The 25,000-nt window shown below is 49.8% G+C and overlaps 1 protein-coding gene across 1 annotated transcript in view; it reads right to left on the bottom strand.

Annotated features, from left to right (window-relative positions):
* Positions 1-25,000, bottom strand: part of LOC307238230 (neuropilin-1a-like) — a gene marked incomplete at its 3' end in the record, with an annotated part of 59,361 nt that overhangs the window by 5,227 nt on the left and 29,134 nt on the right. Inside the window, exons 5-13 of the mRNA XM_080011141.1 lie at positions 20,343-20,513; positions 19,269-19,435; positions 11,072-11,227; positions 10,403-10,547; positions 9,740-9,915; positions 8,439-8,594; positions 5,823-5,967; positions 4,476-4,631; positions 3,783-3,824 (exon numbers count right to left, since the gene is read on the bottom strand). Coding sequence (XP_079867267.1) covers positions 3,783-3,824; positions 4,476-4,631; positions 5,823-5,967; positions 8,439-8,594; positions 9,740-9,915; positions 10,403-10,547; positions 11,072-11,227; positions 19,269-19,435; positions 20,343-20,513 — 1,314 coding nt within the window. The remainder of the gene's footprint in view (positions 1-3,782; positions 3,825-4,475; positions 4,632-5,822; positions 5,968-8,438; positions 8,595-9,739; positions 9,916-10,402; positions 10,548-11,071; positions 11,228-19,268; positions 19,436-20,342; positions 20,514-25,000) is intronic.

The raw sequence follows: 25,000 nt of genomic DNA, 5'->3' as shown, positions 1-25,000 counted from the left end.
AACAGTCTCACAAACAAGTTCAGTTTGGAATTCGTAGAACACAACGCACAGATAAATGCAGAGTGATTTATATTTGTAAATGTGTATCTGTATCCTCTAATTTACAACTGGTCATTTGTACGTACTTTTAGCATTTTTAAATGGAAATGTATTGAATGTGAATGAAGCGAGTGGATCCTTTTGAGACTTTTTGAATCGACAGGTGCAGGGAAGACCCAGCGCTGTCCAGTTGACCACGCTAATGCAAGATTGTTGCCAGGCAAAGCGGGAGCATGTCCTGTCATTACTGATTTCGATGATGTACTTTTTATCGTGAGGATGTTTTTTTATTCACACTTTATTTAATATAAAAAGTCACTCGGAGCGGTGGAGCAACCCATGTCCCAGACTGCAACACCAGTGTGCCCAGCACACAATCAAATAGAATTTACGAAATAAAAATAATCTTATGTACAGATTAAAAAGCTGCATTAAAAATAACTATCTGGTATTGTGTTATTAAAATATCTCCAGTATGTCTATAGAAAATGTATATTTTAGATGTAAACCATGGTTTGCAGGGGTACAGTTCTGGCTTCTTCCTGCTACAGCACAGCTGTACCGTGTCCACCGATCAGGCTCGTTAGCCCTGATTGGTTGGACCGGGCCGCGAGAGTTTTCTTCTGTGTTGTTTTGACTTGCAGTGGGGTGCGCAGGTGCAACGCCTGCAGACCAGGCCGCGACTGAGGAGCCGCCACCGCAGCACCGCCCTCTCCCGCGGGCAGGAGCGCCAACCGGGAGCCAGCCGGAGGACCAGCCCCGCATCCGGCCCCAGGACCCATGCGGGCTTAACCGGGTCCCCAGCCTGTCCTGGCTGCCGGGAGGAGGATGTCTGGGGGTCCGCTGCGTCCGCCCCCAGGAGCCACACAGGATTCGGCAGGACCTCCGCCGGGCCCATGAGTGTTGTGGCACGCCCCCTTCCTTTCCTGCTCGGTTCCCCTTCGCCGGCCCGGGGGAAGCGGACGCCTACCAGCCAGGTCCTGTGGTGCCGTAGGACGCTGTCTCCCATTCCCGTGGTGCCCCCTCTCTGTCCCCCGTTAGCTCCCAGGGCGCTACCGTGGACCCACAGACAGCTGCTCAAACCTCGGGCAGGGGTGCTGGCACCGCAGACGACCCGACCACGTTCGGTGGGACCGTCCATGATGGAGGTCGGACAGGTGGTTCAGGTCACTGGTCCCCCGGTGGGGAAGGGACCTAAAACATACCGGTAAGAGTACAAGGGGGTCTACATCAGGATTTGCTGGACTCTAGCTGTTCACAGACAATGGTCCGGCAAAGCCCGAGTTCAACCCGGGGCTTTGTTAGAGACATCACGGGTGGAGATTCTGGTTTGTTAGTGGGTGCTGCAGGGTCGGGAGCGGAGGGGTCCCCACTGGGGTCTTCCCCGTTCCCAGATGTCTCCTCCACGGATGTTGTTCTGAGGCATCAGCCGCCTACTCAGATGACGTAATTATTGATGGTGACGGCTGGGAGCGGCACGTGCAGCACAGTGGGCACAGTGCTCGAGTCCCTGATGGGGGCGGGGCATACCGCCATCCCTAAGAAGTGTGCAGTTGGGCGGAGGGAGGTATGGTATCTGGGGTACAACTTGGCGAAGGACTGGTCCGACTTCAGATGGATAAATCTGCCGCGGTCGCGAACAGTATGAGACCCAAGACGAAAAAGGAGGTAAGGCAGTTTTTAGGGCTGGCCGGCTACTACAGGAGGTTTGTAGCTAACCGGCCCTTTGTCTCATTTAACTCAGAAAGGTGCATCTGCCTCTGGACCGGAGTCCAGTGGACGGAGAAGTGCCAGGAGGTGTTTGAGAAGATAAAATCAGCTCTCTGTGGGAAGCCAGTGCTGTGTACACCTGACCTTTCTCTCCCTTTCTGCCTGCAGACCGGTGCGTCGGACAGAGGGGTGGGGGCAGTGATGTCTCAGCGGGTGGAGGGCGCCGGCCGACCGGTGTTGTACATCGGCCGAAAGGTCTCTGAGCGGGAGTCCAGGTACGGCACAATCGAGAAGGAGTGTCCGGCCATCAAGTGGGCGGTCGGCGCCCTCCGGCACTACCACCTGGGCCGCCCTTTCACCCTCCGTTCGGGCCAGGCCCCGCTGCGGTGGCTCCACCGCATGAAGGATACCGTTGGTACCTGGCTCTTCAGCCATTTAAGTTCAAGGTGATCCATAGGCCGGGGGCGCGGATGGTGCGGGACCCACTTCCTCTCCCGCTCTTGGGGGGGTCAGACGGCTCCCCGGCCTATGTGGCGGTGGGGGTATGTGGCAGACAAGGGGGGCGTGGTTAAGCCATGGTCTGCAGGGGTTCTGGCTTCTTCCCGCTACAGCGCAGCCGCACCGCGTCCGCCGATCAGGCTCATTAGCGCTGATTGGTCAGACCGGGCTGCGAGACTTTCCTTCTGTGTTGTTTGGTCTCGCGGTGCGCGCGGCGCATGACGCTGCAATGTCTGCAGACCAGACCGCGAACGAGGGAGACCCAGACTCTGATTGTTCCTTTTATGTTGTGTCCGCGTTTTGGCCAGCGAGCCTTTTTGGTGGTCATTGTTAATAAAACTCCGGCCAGGTCGGCGCCCCGCTGCCAGAACGACTCCGCCTCCCTCCCCGAACCTGTACACGGGGGCAGAGACTCCCACGGGGACGTAGGTTAGAAGCACAGATACAGATTTACAGACACAAGTCGCTCTGCATTTGTTTGTGCCTTATGTTTTAAAAGTTACAAACTTGACTTTTGTTTGCAGATGCTCATGAGGCTGTTGTGATCCCTTCACGTTCATTTATCTGGACTATCTGTCTGGGCTGGGGCGGAGGGAGGCCATCCTTAACCCTCGATGAGAACCACCGCTCAGAGTGCGACTGTCGTTTTGGGTGTTTTGGGATTTTCTGTGGGTAATAACGGAGCTGAGAAAGGATGGAGGAGGGAGACAGACGGAGAGAGAGAGAGAGAGAGAGAGACAGATGGAGAGAGAGAGAGAGAGAGAGAGAGAGAGAGATAACAAAGACCATTACACTGAACTTGGAGCCATGAGGAATTTTTCTCCTCACTTGGAACGTGAACATGGACATAAAGCAGCAGCAGGATGCATGTGTTCAGGATTAAGAAACAGAGAGAGGGAGAGAGGGCAAGAGGATGAAAGGCAGGAAAGACAGAAGAAAGACAATAAAGCAGGTTTCCCAGCATGCATCAGCGGGCTGCACAGGCCTAACCACAGAACCGCAGCCTCCGGGCCAGCACCAACCCTCCTGGAGGCTCCGGAGCCTCTGCGCCTCCCTCTGTGACTCCTTCCGCATGCCTGTCGCTCCCTCCGTCACATTTCAATGGAAATGTTGGAAACGCTAAAGGTGGCATCCGTGCTGACGCGAGGGAACGCCGGCGTGGCGCTCCCAGGTCTGCGCTTATCACGCAACTTCGTGGAATTTAGGGGCCGAAAAGAAGCTTAAGAACGCTGCAGAAACACTGTTCATCTGTGTGGTGATGCACCACGTGTAACACTGTTGTTGTCGTTCACGGTTCATTGATGCATTATAAACATATTAAATGTGAAATATTGATGATGCTATGTAAGAAAGATCATTAGGTGGAGAAGAGTCCTATAGATACAGGAGGATGGAGGGTTGGAAGGAAGGAAGGATGGATGGATAGAAGGATGGATGGATGGATGGATGGATGGTAGACAGACGTGTCATATTTGTTCCTACAGATTAGAGGAGAAAGGTGGGGAGGAGGAAGGTGGAGGCAGTGTGCCAGTCACCTGGTATGTTGTCCGTGACGGGCTCTTCCACTGTGGTGCCACCTGCCAGAGACAGATGGGCACAGTCAGGGAGAGGTCAAAGGTCAGTGCACCAGCACCAGCACAAACCCGCTCAGATGCCAGCACCGCCCATACAGACACGGACACACCCCAAACACACTGCAAACACACTGCCATCACACCTCCATCACACCTCCATCACACCTCCAAACACACCGCAAACACACTGCCATCACACCTCCATCACACCTCCATCACACCTCCAAACAAACCGCAAACACACTGCCATCACACCTCCATCACACCTCCATCACACCCCAAACACACCTCCATCACACCCCAAACACACTACTATCACACCTCAAACACACCTCCATCACACCCCAAACACACCTCCATCACACCCCAAACACACCTCCATCACACCTCCATCACACCTCAAACACACCTCAAACACACCTCCATCACGCCACACCTCCATCACACCTCAAACACACCTCCATCACCCCTCCATCACACCTCCAACACGCCGTCATCACACACACCCGGCTAGTCTTCAGTCATTTTGAAGGGATCATGTCTGCTCTGCATGGTTTCTTGCTGTTACTTCTCCAGGAGGCGTCTTTACCCACCAGGTGGAGCAGCAGTGTGGAAGTCGGTGAAGTAGTGGTGTAGTAGTCTTGTGGTTTTTACCTGTTGCCGCGTCCTGCACCGCGGGCTCCGTGGGACACGCCCCCTCCCCCCCACCGCAGCCGGTGGTGGAGACCGGGGCTCCGGTTGTAGCTCCAATCGTGGTCGGGAGGAAGGTGCTGTTGCTGTCTGGGGTGGGCTGGGGCAGGGTGGTGGGCTCTGCAGGGGGAGGGGAGGGGTCATCGGTGTCAGAGGGAAGAAGGAACCAAACGGGAACCAGGAAGTCTCCAGAAGGATCATTCTGCTTTTTCATCCAGGCCTGGTTGGTTTATTGGTGTTTATTCTGCATCACCAGATCCCGGTATGAGATCCCTGGACCAGATCTCAGGACCGGATGACCCACTAGGTGGTGCCGCCATGTGGGACGGGCTGATCGCCGCCGGCCGCCTGCTGTCAGACAGCTCGGTCCTCGGTGGTTTAAAGGCCATATTTCCTGCCATAGGCTGGATATATAAACCATTAAATAGCCATAGCCTGGATATAAAACAAATGATAGTAGCCGTAGCCTGAATACAACACACGTGAAATAGCCATAGCCCTGATATAAAACACATGTTCCCAGCAGGATTTTGGGGATGTTTGAGGTCCACAACAACGTGAGCAGCTAAGGACCTCCAGCGCTGCCTACCCACCCTCCATCATCTGGGGGAGATTACTTTGATAATACAGCGCCGACGCATGAACGCTGTGCTTTGAAATAAACGCTCTTTTCCCTCCGTTTGATTCTGCGTCTGTATCTTTTAACTATTTTTGCCGCTCCCTCCTGTGGAGCCACGTTGGAGCCAGTTGTGCAAATAAGATTGACGTGACGAGCGTCTGCCTCCGACTCCACCACCAAAAAAACAAACCTGTTTGATGTTCCCGGTGTCTCCTGAGAGAGCGCACGTGTGTGTGTGTGCACGTGTGTGCACGTGTGTGTGTGTGTGCACACGTGTGTGTGTGTGCACGTGTGTGTGTGTGCACGTGTGTGTGTGTCTTGGTCTTTGAAGTGAAGTTGAGTTGATAGAAGACGAGTTGCAGCCTTGTTCTGTTTCAACTAACTTTCATCTCTCCTCCCCCTCCTAGACTGCCTCCTAGCTCCTAGACTGCCTCCTAGCTCCTAGACTGCCTCCTAGCTCCTAGACTGCCTCCTAGCTTCTAGATGGTCTCCTAGCTCCTAGACTGCCTCCTAGCTCCTAGACTGCCTCCTAGCTCCTAGATGGTCTCCTAGCTCCTAGACTGCCTCCTAGCTTCTAGATGGTCTCCTAGCTCCTAGACTGCCTCCTAGCTTCTAGATGGTCTCCTAGCTCCTAGACTGCCTCCTAGCTTCTAGACCGACGAGAGTTCAGTTCAGTGTGGGAGGAGCCTCACCCTCCAGCTCGCAGCCCAGCAGCTCCAGCCGGAGCCCCAGCCCCTCGGCCGTGGCCCGTTCTGGGTAGACCCTGAGGAAGCGGGTGGTCAGGAGGCCCACGGCCCTCAGCTCGGGGGTGTCGTGGTTCTGGTTCCCCATGAAGACCTGTGGAGAGGGGGGGGGGGTTATTACCGTGATCTTAAAAAAAAACTAAATCAAAAACAGCCTGGCTCCAGGGATGAAGTGAAACACAGCGTCTGCAGAGATCTGGGCTCCCATCCCGGCGGCGGCTCGTTTGACGCCAAATCAAAACGTAAATGGAAACAGAAAGAGAAACAAGACTCCCCAGCGGGTGGACAGGGGGAACCGGTGAAGCGGGGTTCACACGGGCGACGCAGACGCAACGAGTCACGACCGCGACGCCGCGACAAAGGCAAAAAGAAGCACCTCCAGCTCCGCCCGTCTCAAAGCCGCTTGTGCTCTGGAGTCGCTGGTGATGATGTCACGTGGCCACGCCTCCGTGGGGAGTCTGGTGTGGCTTCGCGAAATGAGGACGCTGGTTGGTGAATGGAATCTGTTAGTGTGTGCTGCTGTTTAGGCAGGACGGCCAGACAGAGATACAGACACAAAGACAGACAGGAAGACAGACAGACAGACAGACAGGAAGACAGACAGACAGACAAGCGATAAGTGTCTCTCTCACACACTGACAGACGGGCGTCTGCCTCCTCTTAACCACTGAATCTAAACTATGCTCCCTGACGGCTCCACCCCCGTTGGAGGGTGTGTGAAGTGTATGTGTGTGTGTGTGTGTGTGTCAGTGTGTGTGTGTGTGTACATGTGTGTGTGTACATGTGTGTGTGTTTCTTCCTCATGTGATCATATGATCATGTATCTACAGTGTGTGTTTGGAGCCTCCAACCCTCAAACCTCCGTCTGTGCCTCCATCACGTCCCTTTGAAGTGGCTTGAAAAGAGCTTCTTATGAAGAGAATGAAAACCACAAAGACAGAGGGAGGGAGGACAGAGGATGGAGGGATGGAGGGAGGACAGAGGATGGAGGGATGGAGGGAGGGCAGAGGATGGAGGGATGGAGGGAGGGCAGAGGATGGAGGGATGGAGGGAGGGCAGAGGATGGAGGGATGGAGGGAGGACAGAGGATGGAGGGAGGACAGAGGAGTAAAGCCAGCTCGCAGGCATCTGGCAGCGATGGAGGAGGGAGCCCCAGCGACAGGAAACAAGGTTTTGAAGAAATGAAACCAAATTTGTCCCGTGGGCCAGAACGGTGACGGGCCCCCGACGACCACAAGCGGAGGAGCTCCCACTCGAGGGGAGATCTGCAAACACAGGCCCCTCTGCAGGGCCCAGAGCGGGCGTGGCCCTCCAGCCAAACAAGGACCTCAACGTTTGGAGACACCTCCTTTGTTTTGCTGTGGGACTTTCCTGCTTCCTGCGCATCCCGGGCGAACGGCGCCCAGAGCGTGCGGGCCGAGGGGGGCTGGCTGTCCTTTTGAAGGGTCCTCCATCTGGACATCCCATCCCAATCCACCCAGGCCTGCCCCAGGGGAGGGGGCGGCACTGTAGCACGGAGATGAAGGCAGCGAGCGAGAGCCAGACCTGGGTGTACATCCAGGTTTTTGGATATATTGATGATTTTATTCCGACATCACAAAAGTAAAACAGGAGCTGATGCAGGATCCACCTCCACCTCTTGGAGGAGGAGGCACCTGAAGACGGAGGAGGGACAAACAGAGTTCTGTGGCGCAGCCGCGCCCGGCAGAACCTGTCTTCCCGCCAGAGCCCAGATATCGGCTGATATTTAGACACCAAAACAAACATGGCCGCCATGGGGCTGGCCGCTGTGGTTGTTTGCGCGGCGCCGGTGCTGTGCACCGATCGGACCCAGGAGCCGCGCCTCCATTCCGGACGTCCCCACCCACGCACCGTCACTTCCTTGGGCTTCGCCATCGATCGACACTCGATCTCATTGGCTGTTGGAGGTTCCCGTTGAGATTTGACGCGCACACACCAAAGGATTGTGGGAAAAATCAAACATGTTCAACTGGATCGTGACCTGGACGATTGGTATCGTATAGAGACAGGACCTGACCACCCTGGACCACCCTGGACCAACCTGGACCACCCTGGACCACCCTGGAATACCTTGGACTACCATGTCCCACCCTGGACTACCCTCTACCACCCTAAACCACCCTGAACCACCCTGGACCACCCTGAACCACCCTGAACCACCCTGGACCACCCTGGACCACCCTAAACCACCCTGAACCACCCTGGACCACCCTGGACCACCCTGGACCACCCTGAACCACCCTGGACCTCCCTGGATGGAGGAAGCAGGACATGATGCTGGCTCTAGGACACCTTCACGACATTGTCAGGTCCACAACAGCAGGGACTTTGACCTCTACAGCAGTGGCCACCGTTTCTGGTCCATGACACCATTTCTGGTCCACAAATGCAGTGCACACTGCATCTGGAATCAGCTTTCGCCATGTGCTTCAGAAGGTCAGGATTAAACGGTGTCATGGCAGAATGGGTCTTGGTGGTGGAACAGTGGTACCATGGTTCCACTGGATCATGGTGCTGTGGCACCGTGGGTCCAGAGCCTCTCACCTTGGGCCTGGTGGAGTTATCCTCCTTGACCATGGTCCAGTCCTCTCCGTCCGCGCTGTAGCCCACCTTGAACCTCTTCATGAAGACGTTCCTGTCGCGGTACTTCCCGCCCTGGATCACCACACCGCTCACCATCTTGTCCTTGCCCAGATCCACCTGCAATGCATCGTGGGAAACAGACCAGCTGGGTTGGTTTAATCATAGACAGACTGAGGAACCTGAAAAGGCAGATTTTAATGAATGGCGGTAAACCACATAGCCAATAGGCCTACCACACCTGTAGCTCCACTTGTAACAGTCCTACCACACCTGTAGCTCCACTTGTAACAGTCCTACCACACCTGTAGCTCCACTTGTAACAGTCCTACCACACCTGTAGCTCCACTTGTAACAGTCCTACCACACCTGTAGCTCCACTTGTAACAGTCCTACCACACCTGTAGCTCCACTTGTAACAGTCCTACCACACCTGTAGCTCCACTTGTAACAGTCCTACCACACCTTTAGCTCCACCTGTAACAGTCCTACCACACCTGTAGCTCTACCTGAAACAGTCCTACCACACCTGTAGCTCTACCCGTAACAGTCCTACCACACCTGTAGCTCCACCTATAACAGTCCTACCACACCTGTAGCTCTACCTGTAACAGTCCTACCGCACCTGTAGCTCCACCTGTAACAGTCGTACCACACCTGTAGCTCTACCTGTAACAGTCCTACCACACCTGTAGTTCTACCTATAACAGTCCTACCACACGTGTCGCTCCACCTGTAACAGTCGTACCACACCTGTAGCTCTACCTGTAACAGTCCTACCACACCTGTAGTTCTACCTATAACAGTCCTACCACACGTGTCGCTCCACCTGTAACAGTCGTACCACACCTGTAGCTCTACCTGTAACAGTCCTACCACACGTGTAGCTCCACTTGTAACAGTCCTACCACACCTGTAGCTCTACCTGTAACAGTCCTACCAAACCTGTAACTCTACCTGTAACAGTCGTACCACACCTGTAGCTCCACCTGTAACAGTTGTACCACACCTGTAGCTCTACCTGTAACAGTCCTACCAAACCTGTAGCTCTACCTGTAACAGTCGTACCACACCTGTAGCTCCACCTGTAACAGTCGTACCAAACCTGTAGCTCCACCTGTAACAGTCGTACCACACCTGTAGCTCTACCTGTAATAGTCTTAACACACCTGTAGCTCTACCTGTAACGGACCTACCACACCTGTAGCTCTACCTGTAACAGTCCTACCGCACCTGTAGCTCTACCTGTAACAGTCCTACTGTACCTGCAGCCACTCGTTCCTGAAGGGCTGCTTGGTCTGTTGCTGGGTCCACCCCGAACGCCCTGTCAGCAGGCGGGAGTTTTCGGGCACCCAGCCCCGGTCGGCATGGGAGGAGGCGGTGATCTGAGCGTCCGAGATCTGACCAGAGACCATCCCCAGCATCACCTGACACGGGTAGTCTGGAGGGCGAGGGACGGGACAGGGAGACAGAGAGACAGGACAACAGGACGACAGGGAGCCTTTAGCTAAATGTAACCCTTCAGGGTGAAGGTCAAGGGCTTTTGAAAACATAATCAGACAGAAGAGCGGTGTTGGAGTTGTGGGAAGTCATTATGTTGTGTTATAGAGGAAGAGGAGGAGGAGGAGGAGGAGGAGGAGGAGGAGGAGGAGGAGGAGGATGGTCTTATTGGTCCATCCCACCGTGCTCTCACCAGGACGACAGCAAGTCAATTAAGGACTAACGAGGTTCGACTCCCGTGTAGTGTGTGTGTATGTGTGTGTGTGTGTGTGTGTGTGTGTGTGTGTGTGTGTGCATGTGTGCGTGTGTGTGCGTGTGTGTGTGTGTGTGTGGGTGTGTGTGTGTGTGTGTGCGTGTGTGTGTGTGCGTGTGTGTGTGTGTGTGTGTGTGTGTGTGTGTGTGTGTGTGTGTGTGTGTGTGTGTAGTACCAGATGTCTTGCAGCCGTAGACCTCGAAGCGCATGCAGATGCCTTGCTCCCAGGACATGGGTCGGATGCGGACGTAGCGCGCCAGCATCTGTTTGGGAAGGAAGGAGCGAACCTCGTCGGTGGGGTTGATGTTCCCCTGGAAGATCTGGAGAAGCAGGGAGCAGAGACACGGCGTTAGAGAAGAACCGTGGAGTAGAGTAGAAGTAGAAGTAGAGTAGAAGTGCAGAAGAGGTAGAGTAGATGTAGAGTAGATGTAGAGTAGAGTAGATGTAGAGTAGACTAGATGTAGAGTAGACTAGATGTAGAGTAGAGTAGATGTAGAGTAGAGGGAGGTAGACGCACTATTACATTTCACTGCATATATGTATGGAAGTATGTATATGTATGTGACAAATAAAAAATCTTGAATCTTGAATCTTGAGAAGACGTAGATTAGAGTAGATGTCGAGTAGAGTAGATGTAGAGTAGAGTAGATGTAGATGTAGAGTAGATGTAGATGTGGATGTAGAGTAGAGTAGAGTAGAGGGAGGTAGTTTCTAGGTGGTCATCATTATTCAAATTAGCATCAGAATGTGGGCGGAGTCATGGGAGCGACTTGAAAGCGGATCATAAACAGCTGACGCCCACGGACCAATCAGAGGGCAGCGCTGCGTGTGGTCATGGTGATACCTTCTGTTTGGAGTCCTCCTTCACCGTCACCCAGTCCTCTCCGCTGGAGCTCAGGTCCACCTTGTAGGAGCGCACAAAGTAGGGCTTCTTGGTTTCCTTGGAGATGGCTCCCTGCGTCCCCACGGCCGAGATCAATCGTAGGAACCCCAGGTCCACCTGGAGCACAAGGTCCGGAGCTCAAGGTTAGAGGTCAAGGCTGGAGGTCAAGGTATGAGGTAAGGTAAGGGTTTAGAGGTTCAGGTTCTAGGTCAAGTTGAAGAGGTCGAGGTTATAGATTGAGATAAGAGATGGAGGTTAGAGGTCAAGGTGAAGGGTCAGGGTAGGTCAAGCTTAGAGGTCAAGGTGCGAGGTCGAGATTAGAGGTCAAGGTCAGAGGTAAAGGTAAGAGGTCAGGGAGTAGAGGTTAAGATTAGAGGTCAAGCTGAGTGGTCGAGATTAGAGGTTATAGGTTTAATAGATGAGAGATCTATTCATCCATGTATGTCTGTCTGCCTGTCTGTCTGTACATTTGTCTGGATATATGTATATATGTATATAAGTATATAAGTATATAAGTATATAAGTATATAAGTATGCATGTATCCACCGCCACCTCTCTGGAGTAGAACCAGGGAAATAACAGGAACTGGTTCAACTGGGTTCACAGGCGGCTTTACTGCTCTGGGTTCTCCATTACTGAGCAGTGTGTGTGTGTGTGTGTGTGTGTGTGTGTGTGTGTGTGTGTGTGTGTGTGTGTGTGTGTGTGTGTGTGTAACCGGCAGGTCATGGGGTCTTTATGTCACTAAAATGGTGGAAAATAGGACGTTTAACATGTTTTTTTTAAGGAATGTTCCACACAAGAGGCTCATTGACCAAAACAACTGAAGAGCAGAACGATGCAGCATCGTCCCCTCAGCAGCAGCAGAAGTGCATTGTGGGTATTTCTGAAGACTGTACGGACAGCGACGACAATGTTAAAACACAACAAAAAAAACCTTTCCAGTGGGATTTCAAACTGATCTTATAATATATATGATCATATACATGATCCGATATGAACAGATATTAGACCTGAAGGACCCTCTTACCAGGTCCTTGAGGTGCTTGGGGTGCTTGAATGTTATCCTCAGAAATGGAAGCACCGGAATACCTTGAAAATAGCCCCTTTGTGCTGAAGTTCTTGAAAAGTCCTCGACAGAAGCAGGGTCATTGAAAAGATGTGATGTTCTCCCTGCTTTGGTTTTTTCAAATCCTAAGGTAATAAAACTGTTTTCCAGGATCTCTTTTACGACGTCGACGATTCCAGGGAAATGTAAATGAGTCTTTTCTGGTCTGGGTTCTCCATTATTGAGCATCGTGTGTGTGTGTGTGTGTGTGTGTGTGTGTAAATCAACTTGGAATGACATGTTTCTTCTGTAGTGAACTGAGTTTGATGAATGACGTCTGTGTGTGTTTTGTGTGTTGTGTTGGCTGTGTATTTGTCAGCGAGTGCGTTAATGTGTGTCCGTGTATATTTCAGTGTGAGCATGTTTAAATATAACTGTGTGTTTCTGTGTATTTCTATGTGTGTGTGTGAGTGTGTGTGTGTAACCGGCAGGTCATGGGGTCTTTATGTCACCAAAATGCTGGAAAATAGGACGTTTAACAGGTTTTTTTTTAAGGAATGTTCCACACAAGAGGCTCATTGACCAAAACAACTGAAGAGCAGAACGATGCAGCATCGTCCCCTCAGCAGCAGCAGAAGTGCATTGTGGGTATTTCTGAAGACTGTACGGACAGCGACGACAATGTTAAAACACAACAAAACAAACCTTTCCAGTGGGATTTCAAACTGATCACTGAGTCTTACACTTGTTTTCAGACTGGATACTACGAGCCCTGAGCGCAGGAAGTACTGAGTGCCTGTCGTACACGCTGTGTAATTATATCACCACAGACAACGCGTGGGAACGCGGCGGACGCCGTCGCCCTGTCGCTGCCGCTGCCTTGCTCGACATAACAGGGCGGAGAAAATAGCTCCCGGCGTGGCTCTGCGGCTGCCGGGAGGGACCGTATTGTGGGAGGGAATCGAACCTTTCTCCGGCGTTCCCGAGTGGCAGCTGTGGCGTGTGGGTGGTGTGGTTCAAGCAGCCACACCTGTCCTGGGTCGGGGTAATTGGGCCCGGGATCAGGGGGGCTGTTCGCCCTTTGCTGGTCAGAGCAATCGGCGAGCGCCAGGTAAATCACCCATCCCCACACACGACACGTCACCTGCTCCCTGCTCGTTACATCTGTCCACTCTACAATAAACTGGTGTTTGCAACATCTCTGTGTCTCCATGTCCGAGGGCCCTGAAGACGCCGCCCTGCGTCTGGCACTGCGCAACTGCCACAGTGGGGCCCAGATACAGGGACACAGACACGGCAATTTTGATCTTACGACACAAGAGCTAATTTCCATCCTTTGACTTTTAAAGTGGAATTCAAACATTTTCACTGCGGTTGAAAAGCGCTGAGATCTGCCTCTAACTCCTTCAGCTCTGGAGGCGGGAATCTCCATCGTGTTGTTCTTCCTCCACTTCCTCAGTCAAACGGCGCTAATCGCTCTTCCATATGCTAATTAGTCAAGGCTTTGTGAACGCAGGAAGCAGGATGGAGGCACTTCCTGCCAAAACAGGAAATTGATGTTGTTTTTATCTCCTTTTCTTTACACTGCGTGGAACAGAATAATCAATACGGCTCCAAAATGACCTCCTTCCCGTCCTGGACATGTTTGTTTAAGTAGTGCTGAGTCAGGATCGAGAGGAGGAGGAGCAGGAGGATAAGGAGTAGAAGGAGAGGGAGGAGGAGTAGAAGGAGAGGGAGGAGGAGGAGATGGAGGAGGAGGAGTAGAAGGAGAGGGAGGAGGAGGAGATGGAGGAGGAGGAGATGGAGTAGAAGGAGAGGGAGGAGGAGGAGATGGAGGAGGAGGAGGAGGAGGAGGAGGAGAGGGAGGAAGAGGAGATGAAGGAGGAGGAGGAGGAGGAGGAGAGGGAGGAAGAGGAGATTTAATTTTAAGTTTAGTTTCAAGTTTTAGTGATATGTGCATATATATTTCAAGTACTAATAATAAAATAATAATAATTTAAAGTGTAAAACTTTTTTGGGGGTAGTTCTTATTTTTCATAATAATAAAAGGTCATTTAATGTATTTTATAAATAATAATAATAATAATAATAATAATTTAATAGGTATTTTTGAAGCCTATGCAGCTGGATATGACCAATAAACATTTTGTGTTTTGATTTAAAACAAAACTGTTCAGGAATCAGTGTTGCAGAATCGCAATTGTGGCGCCTCCCCTTGTGGCTGCCTGCGCCAGCACCTTGTGTCAATTACGCACATTTTGGTATTTTTTAAGTATGTTTAGAGCTGATAGAGCTTATTGTGCGTAATCACCGGGTGTCATGACATTTCACTGCATATATGTATGATCGTATGTGTATGTGACAAATAATCTCTTGAATTTGAACTTGAAGTTAAATATCAGCCTCTAATTCTGGCCTTTGATCTCAGTCTCGGATCTCAGTCTTTGATCTCAGCCTCTAATCTCAGTCTTTGATCTCAGTCTTTGATCTCAGTCTTTGATTTCAGTCTTTGATTTCAGTCTTTGATTTCAGTCTTTGATTTCAGGCTCTAATCTCAGCATTTGATCTCAGTCTTTGATTTCAGTCTTTGATTTCAGTCTTTGATTTCAGCCTCTAATCTCAGCATTTGATCTCAGTCTTTGATCTCAGCCTTTGATCTCAGTCTTTGATCTCGGCCTTTGATCTCTAACTCACCTTAAAAAATTCTGCGTTTGAGACGTTGAGTGAAAGGCGTCAAACTCATTGTTTCCCCGGTTTGAAAAGTTCACGGTGGCATTTAGCGTTTCGACGCCTCCGGCGCTTAGCGTTAGCGTTAGCTGCCTAAAGAGTCCCAGGAGGACCCATTGTTTTCCCCGCCCCGCCGTCACCCCCCCCCCGCTACAGATGCCGCGCTTCCTGCCGCCGCTAAACGCCTCAAAGACAAAACGTTTGTCTTGAAGGCGTCTCTAAAAATACCTCCACGCGGAGGAGCGGAGAGGAAGCTCCTCCTCAGTGAGCTCTTCCACCAGCACCCCACCCCCCATCCCCCCTGCTGCTCAAGGTCTCACTAAGTCAGTTCTGAATTTTAAAACGCGATTTTTTTAATGTGCTTGGGATTTGAATATACTCCTGGAAAATGCTGCATTTTTTAAAAACTGTCATTGTAATAGTATTAGAATACTATTCAAACAGTATTAGAATGACAGTTTAATAGTACCTCATAGTACCTATCATTTTGATATATAAGAGATAATGTACATCCAACAGGGGGTTATAATACGATAACAACGTCTGGATGTACATTATCCTGCTAATTACACACTACTTAGTGAATAAAATAAAATAATACACTGAGGCCCAATATGGATTTGAAATGATTGATAACTAGAATGTCGAGTTGAAGAGCTTCAGCGATGCAGTGCACTGTTCTCCTACATAATAGTAAAGTACTCTCTGTAATACCTCTGTATATTTTAATGGAATAATAAACTATTTCCCGTAATAACTCTAATTTAATAAAATAATAAACTAGATAGTATTATTAATGTTAAATTATAATAACTATATAATATAATATAATTATAATAACATTTACGTTGGTGGTGAAATGTGACGCTGAATGTGAACATTTGGGATTTTCATCTCGACGTCCTCATCCATCTCTTTAATTCTTCCGTTGTAGTTTCCATGCAGCGTCACCAGGGGGCGCCACTAGCTAGTGTTCGCATTAGCATGTAGGCGGAGTGATACGAGGTGTGTGAAACCGGGAGAAGTGGTTCCCGTGGCAACGCTGACTATTAACAGATCGTCGGTCGTCGGTCGTCATGCAGGATTGAGCGAGCGACGGTTGCAGCTGTCGACCAATCAGAACGCAGTATTCCACAGCGCCGTGGGATCATGTGAATTAAGTGTCGTCTCGTGTGGAAACGACTTCAGTTCTCGGAAAAAAAGCTTCTGGGAAAAAGTCTGATGATGCAAGTTCGGGGAAAAAGCCTGAATGTCACGTCTTTGTCCCCGAAACGAGGCCTGACCCCGAAAGCGGGAGGAGGCGGGGTCCACACGGGGGTGGGGTCACACGGGGGCGGGGCCGGGAGGGCAGGACGACAACAACGACATTTTACATTACATTTACATTTAGTCATTTATCAGACGCTTTTATCCAAAGCGACTTACAAGGGAGAATAACATTCAGCTACATTGCGACAGAGATTAGTGTAACAACGCCATTAGTGTAACAATAAATACTGCAAGGTGGTGCTAAGTAATTGTAGATTAGGACAGGAGGTACTCACTGAAGAGCTGGGTCTTCAGGTGCTTCTTAAAGACAGAGAGGGAGGTCCCCGCTCTGGTCATTTTTGGCAGCTCGTTCCACCAACGTGGAACTACAAATGAGAATAGCCTGGATTGCCGTGGCTGTATGGCCGGCAGAGCCAGGCGACGCTCATTTGACGAGCGCAGCATCCGGGGGGCAACATGTGCTCTTACAAGAGCATTTAAGTAGGCGGGAGCATTCCCAGCAATCACTCTGTAGGCCAGCATAAGAGACTTGAACTTGATGCGGGCGGCTACAGGTAACCAGTGGAGCTCGATGAGCAGCGGAGTGACATGTGCCCTCTTTGGCTGGTTGAACACCAGTCGCGCCGCCGCATTCTGTATCATCTGAAGTGGCTTCACCGCACAGGCCGGCAAGCCTGTTAAGAGGGCATTGCAGTAGTCGAGACGGGACATCACCAAGGTTTGTACCAGCAGTTGAGTGGCATATTGGGTCAGGTACGGCCTGACTTTTCGGATGTTGAGTAGTGCATAGCGGCAGGACCGGGACACGGCGGCAACATGGTCCGAGAATGTCAGTTGGTCATCAATAATGACACCAAGATTCCTTGCAGCCTTGGTAGGAACAAGAGATAGAGAGTCGATTTTAATATCAATGTTGTGATAAATACCTTGTTTGGCCGGGAAGACCAGCAGTTCCGTTTTCGCCAGATTGAGTTGAAGATGATAATCCTTCATCCATGTGGATATGTCAGCGAGACAATCCGAGATCCGCGTCGAGACAGTGGGGTCGTCGGGCGGGAAGGACAGATAGAGTTGAGTATCATCCGCATAGCAGTGATATGAAAAGCCATGTGAGCGGATGATGGGGCCCAGTGAGGTGGTGTATATGGCAAAGAGGAGGGGTCCTAGCACCGAGCCTTGGGGCCCCCCTGTGGTGAGGTTGTGAGGCACAGACAGCTGGCCTCGCCATGTCACACTGAACGAGCGCCCAGTAAGGTAAGATCGAACCAGGAAAGTGCACTGCCCGTTATGCCCATGCTTGAGAGTATGGACAGGAGTATGCAATGATTGACAGTGTCAAAAGCAGCTGATAAGTCAAGCAGAATGAGAACCGAGGATTTGGCAGCAGCTCTAGCAGTTTTTAAGGCCTCTGTCACAGACAACAGGGCTGTTTCGGTGGAGTGACCACTTTTGAAGCCAGATTGAAGTGTATCAAGAAGGTTGTTTCTTGACAGGTACTCTGTAACCTGTCTAGAGACCGCCCTCTCTAAGGTTTTGGAAAGGAATGGGAGGAGAGAGACCGGCCGATAGTTTTCTACTTGATTTTAGAAAGTTCAACGTGTTTTGTTGTCAAGAAACGCGTTGATCCGAACGAGGTGCGCTTCAAATCCACTTCATCACCATGAAATAAAAAAAAAAACAAAGTCCCGTTGCTCTTCCCGCTTCCTTTCTAATTCCCATTAAATGGAGAGCGAACACAAGATCCCGTCCCCTGACGCATCATTCCATTTCATTCATTATCGTTAATCTTGTTTCTCCGTTATTTATTCCTCTGCTCTTTCTCTTTCCTCGGGGGCCGTTTATTTATACTTATTATATTATCTTATTTGCTCCGGCTTTTCCTTTTTTTCTTTCCTGAATTCCTCAACCTTGGGCGAAGGAGGGAAGTAGAAAGGATTCTTCGCCCCGGGAAGTCTTCTGGTTCCAATCCCGACAACGAGGCCAAGCGGCGTGAGAACGTTTGAAAAAAGGAAATTATTAATAATAAAAAAAGTGCAAAAAATACAAAATAGTACAAAAAAAAAACATAATAGTACTTGAAATCTAAAATAATACAATTTAAATGGTAAAAAATACAAGATAAAGAAAATACTACAAAAACTACAAAACAGTACTAAAAGAGTAGTACAAAAAATGCCATAATAGTAAATAATAATAAAATAATGAGAAGTAATATTCTCATGGGGCATAAAAACGTCATCCCGAAGGGGAATTTGGCAGGAAATAGCCCCTAAATAATAATCTTTGCGTAACTTTCAAATGGTCCCGTGAGGACGGACGGATGGAGACGTCCCCAGATGGACGGTCGTTTGGCGCTGGAGGAGGCGGATCACTTCCTGCTCCGCTTCCTGCTGCAGCGGCCACAGGAAGCCGGTCGGGGCTTCCAGGGCTCTATGACTTCCTGTCCCGCACAATGGGAGCCGAAGCTTCTCAAAGCAGAGCCCGGGGCCCCGACGCGGGGAAGGACCCGACCACCAGCTCCACAAAGCAAGTAAAACAAGAACATCACAGGATTCAACACAGTCGGCAAAACTGTAAAAAAAACCCACCAAAAACACAAACCACCGCGGTTCCCATAAATAACCAGATTGTGATAAAAAAGGAAATAAACACAAACAAACCAACATCCTGCTTCTGATTCTGTGTTTTGTCAGTTTCCACCGTGTTTTATTCTGTTTATGTTCAGCTGCACAACGTGGCCTCAATGTGAACTGTTGACACATCTTTTTGTTCGTCTTTGAGATGCATTTTGTTTTGGACAGTTTTTTGGTTTGTTTATATTGCCACGTTTGACTTGTTAGGTTTTATTTTTGTATTTATTGTTTATCATTAGTTTAATTATATATATATATATATATATATATATTGCATTGCTGTGTTGCATGTTCTATGTTGCATGTTCTGTGCTGCGTGTTGCATGTTGCATGTTCTGTGTTGCATGTTCTGTGTTGCATGTTCTGTGTTGCATGTTCTGTGTTGCTTGTTGCATGTTCTGTGTTGCATGTTCTGCGTTGCTTGTTGCATGTTCTGTGTTGCATGTTCTGTGCTGCATGTTCTGCGTTGCATGCTGCGTGTACCTGGATCCACTCCCTGATGGTGTCGTCCGATGGCGTCCAGCCGTTCTCCTGGTAGTCCAGGCGGGATCGCTCCGGGGACCAGTTGGAGTTGTACTGGGACGAGGCGCTGATCTGGTCGGAGGTAATCACCCCAGACTGCATCCCCAGAGGCTGCATGCAGGTGGAGGCTGAGGACGGAGGGAGGAAACCATGGGAGCAGGAAGTGAACGGGGAAATGCTGTGTATTCATACTGTTGTATACTTCTGTTCTTGGAGTGTAACTTACAGCGTAGAATAAGTCAGCGAAACAGGTTGTTATTGTATTGCACATTTGTTATCTTTCTAAATTTTAGAGGCAAATCCAATAAAGACAGTGAAAGGGAGGTGGGGTGGGGGGGTCAGGACATTCTGGGATGTCATCCTGGTAACACTGGGATCAGACAGCAGAATGCACAGCTTTCATTTGAAGTGTTTTTTGGGGCGTCCTGAGGACGCCCTGCGGCCGGGACCGGTCCACGTGTGCGTGACTCCCCTTACACAGCAACATGCAGCACAGTGTTATTACAGTGCTTTTACTGTGTTATTACACTGTGTATTACTATCTTATTATAGTGTTAGTAAAGCATTTATACATTGTTATTACACTGTGTATTACTATCATATTGCAGTGTTATTACAGCGTTAATACAGTGTTATGACACTCTGTATTACTATCTTATTATAGTGTTAGTTAAGCATTAATACAGTGTTATTACACTGTGTATTACTATCTTATTATAGTGTTAGTTAAGCATTAATACAGTGTTATTACACTGTGTATTACTATTGCAGTGTTAACTACAGCGTTGAGTGGTATTACACTGTGTATTACTATCTCATTCGAGTTATTCCAGCATAGACAGAACATCTTGTTAGCGTTTACTCAGATGGACGGCATAGACAGCATAAATGGATGGACATACGGAAAGAAGCACAATGTGGACGGTACAGATGGACAGTACGTATGGATGGACAGTGTAAGTGGACAGACAGATGGACAGCTGTGCATGTACAGATGCACAATGTGGCGGTACGGACGGCCGGCCGGCCCCTCACCGTCCTCGGCGTGGCCCGGCGTGCCTCTCCGCTCCCGGATGGTGTAGTTGGCGGTGAAGCCCTCCCTGGCGATGGCATTGTCCGTGGTGATGGTCATGGACAGGATCCCCGTGTAGGACACCACGCGGCCGGGGGACGACTGTCCACAGTACCTGCCGATGTGAGGACCCACTGGGGGAGGGAGGGAGGGTTTACCTTTAATGCAAACTTTATTATCCGGCAACCTCATGCTCTACATTTACTACGAACAAAATCTGGCAAAATACTACACTAATATACAATATACAACAAGACATTGAGTCATGAAACGAACAAATATGAAACCAACACAAGGTCAATTCCCTCATAACTATAAATGACCAGTCTCTCTAAATATTAAAGCAGCCTCCTGTAGGGAAACGCCAGAAGGGCAAACAAACAAAAATAATCATATACTGTGTATACTGTTTACAGCGAGAAAGAACAAAACACAAGCAAAAGGGAAACACCCATGAGCCATGAGAATTTGACTGTGGGACCAGAACCAGGAGCCTCTCGCTTTCCATCGGTTCCTCCCTTTAGCTCCGTGAACCAGAAGCAGCTTCGGTTTCCTCGCTCCTTCTTCCCGTTGCCTTTCTTTTTGGCTCTCGCCGCCTTTGAAAGCTGCGACACCACTGGATTTAATGTGATATTTCTAACACGCCCCAAACGTCGGCGTTTGAAGCCGCCCGGCGTGGCAGCGCTCAGAACATCTCCTCTTGTCCCAGATCCCCCCCGCCCCATCGCAGGTGACGGGAGAGACCCGGAAACGGGAACGAAAGGTGCGACTCCGCCCCGGGAGTCTGTTTTTAACGCCTGCATCGTTTCGTCTCGGAAGCAGAGGGTCGGAGTGAAGACCGTCGCGGGCTGATCGAGTCGAGGCTCCGTCTTCCGAGTATCCACCGACCCCTCGTCCACCTCAGGAGGACCCCCATCCTTCTGGTTGCGGCTCGACCAACCTGTCGCTTCCTCCAGTCATTTCCAGACCACATTGGTACCACATGGTCCGGTCACTGGAGCTACTCCAGGGCCGCTCCGCTGTTTTGATCCCGCCTGGAACGGCCGTGTTGGAGCTCTTCCCCCGGCCGCCGATGTACTTATTTCCCGCTCGACTCGGTCCTGGACGCTGGGATTCCTCGTCCTGTGGACTCTCCTCAGGGTTTCTTTTGGGAGTTCTTCCTTGCGTGGCGCCACTCGAGCCTGTACTGAGATTAAGGGCCGGAGAAATGGACCGGATGGTTCCGGCCCCAAAAACCTGCTGCGTTCCAACAACCTCAGGGCTCCTGGGGTTGCTTACATACTTTTATATCTTGCGGACGTTGTTAATCCCTTTGGGGGGAAAATGGGTTCTCGGCCATCGACCCTGAGACACCTCTCGGTGTCTTTCGTATCTAGGAGCAGTGGCTGCAACGCCCCGGGGCACCAGCTCCAGATCTTGACCCTCCATGCCTTGCTCAGGAGCATGGGCAGGAGGGTCTAATGACCTGCAGACGGAGAGAAACCTCTGCTGGGCTCCAACCCAGAACCTTGTTTCTGTGAGGCGCCAGCACCACCCACTGGGCCACCGTGCCCCCAAACGTTGGCTCGAGATAAATACGCAAGATCATGATGGTCACGATGGTCACGATGATCACGATGGTCACCATGGTCACCATGGTCACCATGGTCACCATGGTGACCATGGTCACGATGATCACCATGGTCACGATGATCACCATGGTCACCATGGTCACCATGGTCACCATGGTCTCCATGGTCACGATGGTCACTTGTCCTTTTAGGCCTCACAAGCTGATATTGGACGCACAGTGCACAGCGTGCGTCCCCTCCGCAGGAACCCGCAGAAACGTTTGCGTCGTCTGGAACCGTCACGGCACCAAAAACGAAGCCCTGTAGCACCCCAGGGTGTCCAGAGGGGGCTCTAGACCGCCCGTCCGGTGCCCACACAGACTCCGCTGGTTGCACCGGGACGCTCGGTGTCTCTGCTTAGCCGCTGGCTCCACGCTCACATTGGGCTGCAGATCAGTTGTTTGTCGCTGGTTCAAACGTGTGCAAGCTGAGCCTCGCACAAAGCCTCGCGTTTGATCAGCGCCCGAGACCCCGTGCGCTCCTTGCTTTGGTTAAAAGATAGACACACACACACACACACACACACACACACACACACACACACACACACACACACACACACACACACACACAGCCGCGCGCACACACACACACACAGACACAGACACACACACAGACACACACACAGACACACACACAGACACACACACACACACACACAGCCGCGCGCACACACACACACACACAGACACAGACACACACACAGACACACACACAGACACAGACACAGACACACACACAGACACAGACACACACACAGACACACACACAGACACACACACAGACACACGCACACACACACACACACACACACACACACACACACAGACACAGACACAGACACAGACACACACACAGACACACACACACACACACACACACACACACAGACACACACACAGACACACACACACACGCACACACACACACACACACACAGACACACACACAGACACACACACAGACACACGCACACACACACACACACACAGACACAGACACACACACAGACACACACACACACACACACACACACACACAGACACACACACAGACACACACACACACGCACACACACACACACACACACACACACACACACACACACAGACACACGCACACACACACACACACACACACACACACACAGACACAGACACACACACAGACACACACACACACACAGACACAGACACACACACAGACACACACACAGACACACGCACACACACGCACACACACACACACACACACACACACACACACACAGACACAGACACACACACAGACACACACACACACACACACAGACACACACACACACAGACACACACACACACACACACACACAGGAGCGTGCATGGACATAAAAGCATCCAGAAATGTGTAAACACCAAAATCCACATTCACACACACCAATAAAAACGGTGAAGGTGGAGACTTGTTCAAAGACAGCGTGTTATCAACCCTGTCACATACACACACACACGCACAGACACAGACACACACAGACACAGACACACACACAGACACACACACACACACACACACACACACACACACACACACACACACACACACTCTGGCTGCTCTGTGCGCTGGCAGGGTTTTAATGTGCTCCTGATTGTTCGCAGCCATCTTTGTGTGTCTTGGTGCCGGTCTTTGTGTGCCACACATTCCCATGACGCTTCCCTCCATGTGCCAAGGACCACGTGCGCCCCGCCAGCCGTGCGCCCGCCCGGGGCCCCACCGAGTAGCGCTGCCACACACACACGCACACACACACATAAACACACACTGTTGCATTGTGGGGACCGTCACGCTCACCAGGAGCTTGGCCGAGCGTGGACGTCGGCCATTATCTGCCTGTCAGCGAGATAATCAGTTTGGATGAAATCTGAATCAGATTCAGATGAAATACACCAGTTTACACTGATATTTCAAAATGTTACTGTCATCATCTGTAATCATTTCCAAAACTGACATTACATAAAAATATATTATTCTATATTACCTGACATGCTTGTATTATTTTTTTTAGCTACGTTACGCGTTAATTATTATTATTATTATTATTATTATTTAAATTATGAATGCTTTAAGAACATTATCAGCGCTACTTCATTTGGACTACTTTACTATTATCATTATAACTATTATTATTATTATTATTATTACTATTATTATTATTATTATTATTATTATTATTATTATTATTATTATTATTATTACTATTATTATTATTATTATTATTATTACTATTATTACTATTATTATTGTTACTACTATTATTATTATTATTATTATTATTATTTTGTTTTATGATTAATATTCTCCTTGGCACTTTTTGGGCTAAAAGTGTCTGAAACGGGACAACCACTGGAACTACGGACATGGTTGAGGTGTCGTTAGAAACGGGACTTCTCAAACATCTCAGGTTTCTCCACATTTATCCACATTTGGAGAAGGAATTAGTGAAAAAACAATGAAACTTGATTGGAAGCAGCCGAGCATTTGTACATCGCCCACACGGCAAGGTTTTCAAAAAACACACACAATTTAAAAAGTGTGTGTGTGTGTGTGTGTATTGTCTTACCTGCTTGACGTGGGCGCTGCTTTTCAATTGTTAATTTATTATTTTTCCCTATTTGTAAATATGACAATTGCAAAAAAAATTGTACCTGGTTTTAGACGTGATGCTGATGTAAAGAGGAGCAACAGCACAAAGCGACGCTACGTTCCATGGGAACTTGAACATTTGTAATTGGGGTCGATAATGGACCCTGTGTTTTGCTGCCTGCAGCTATATTTATTATTATAAAAATAATTACAATATAAATAATAATAACCTAAATGGTTACTTAAATTTTTATGAAACAGATTTGAATTATGATTTGTTTACAGTAACTTTGCTATGTTAGGCAGCTGTTGGAACGACAACATCGTTGGGATCAGTAGTGTTCTATCTCATCCATTATGTTACTTACGTTATGAAAATCTACTTTGTGGTG

The sequence above is a fragment of the Zeus faber genome (genome assembly GCF_960531495.2).
Source record: "Zeus faber genome assembly, chromosome: 12".
In the NCBI taxonomy this organism is placed as follows: Eukaryota; Metazoa; Chordata; class Actinopteri; order Zeiformes; family Zeidae; genus Zeus; species Zeus faber.
This window is presented reverse-complemented; position numbering and strand designations above follow the sequence as displayed.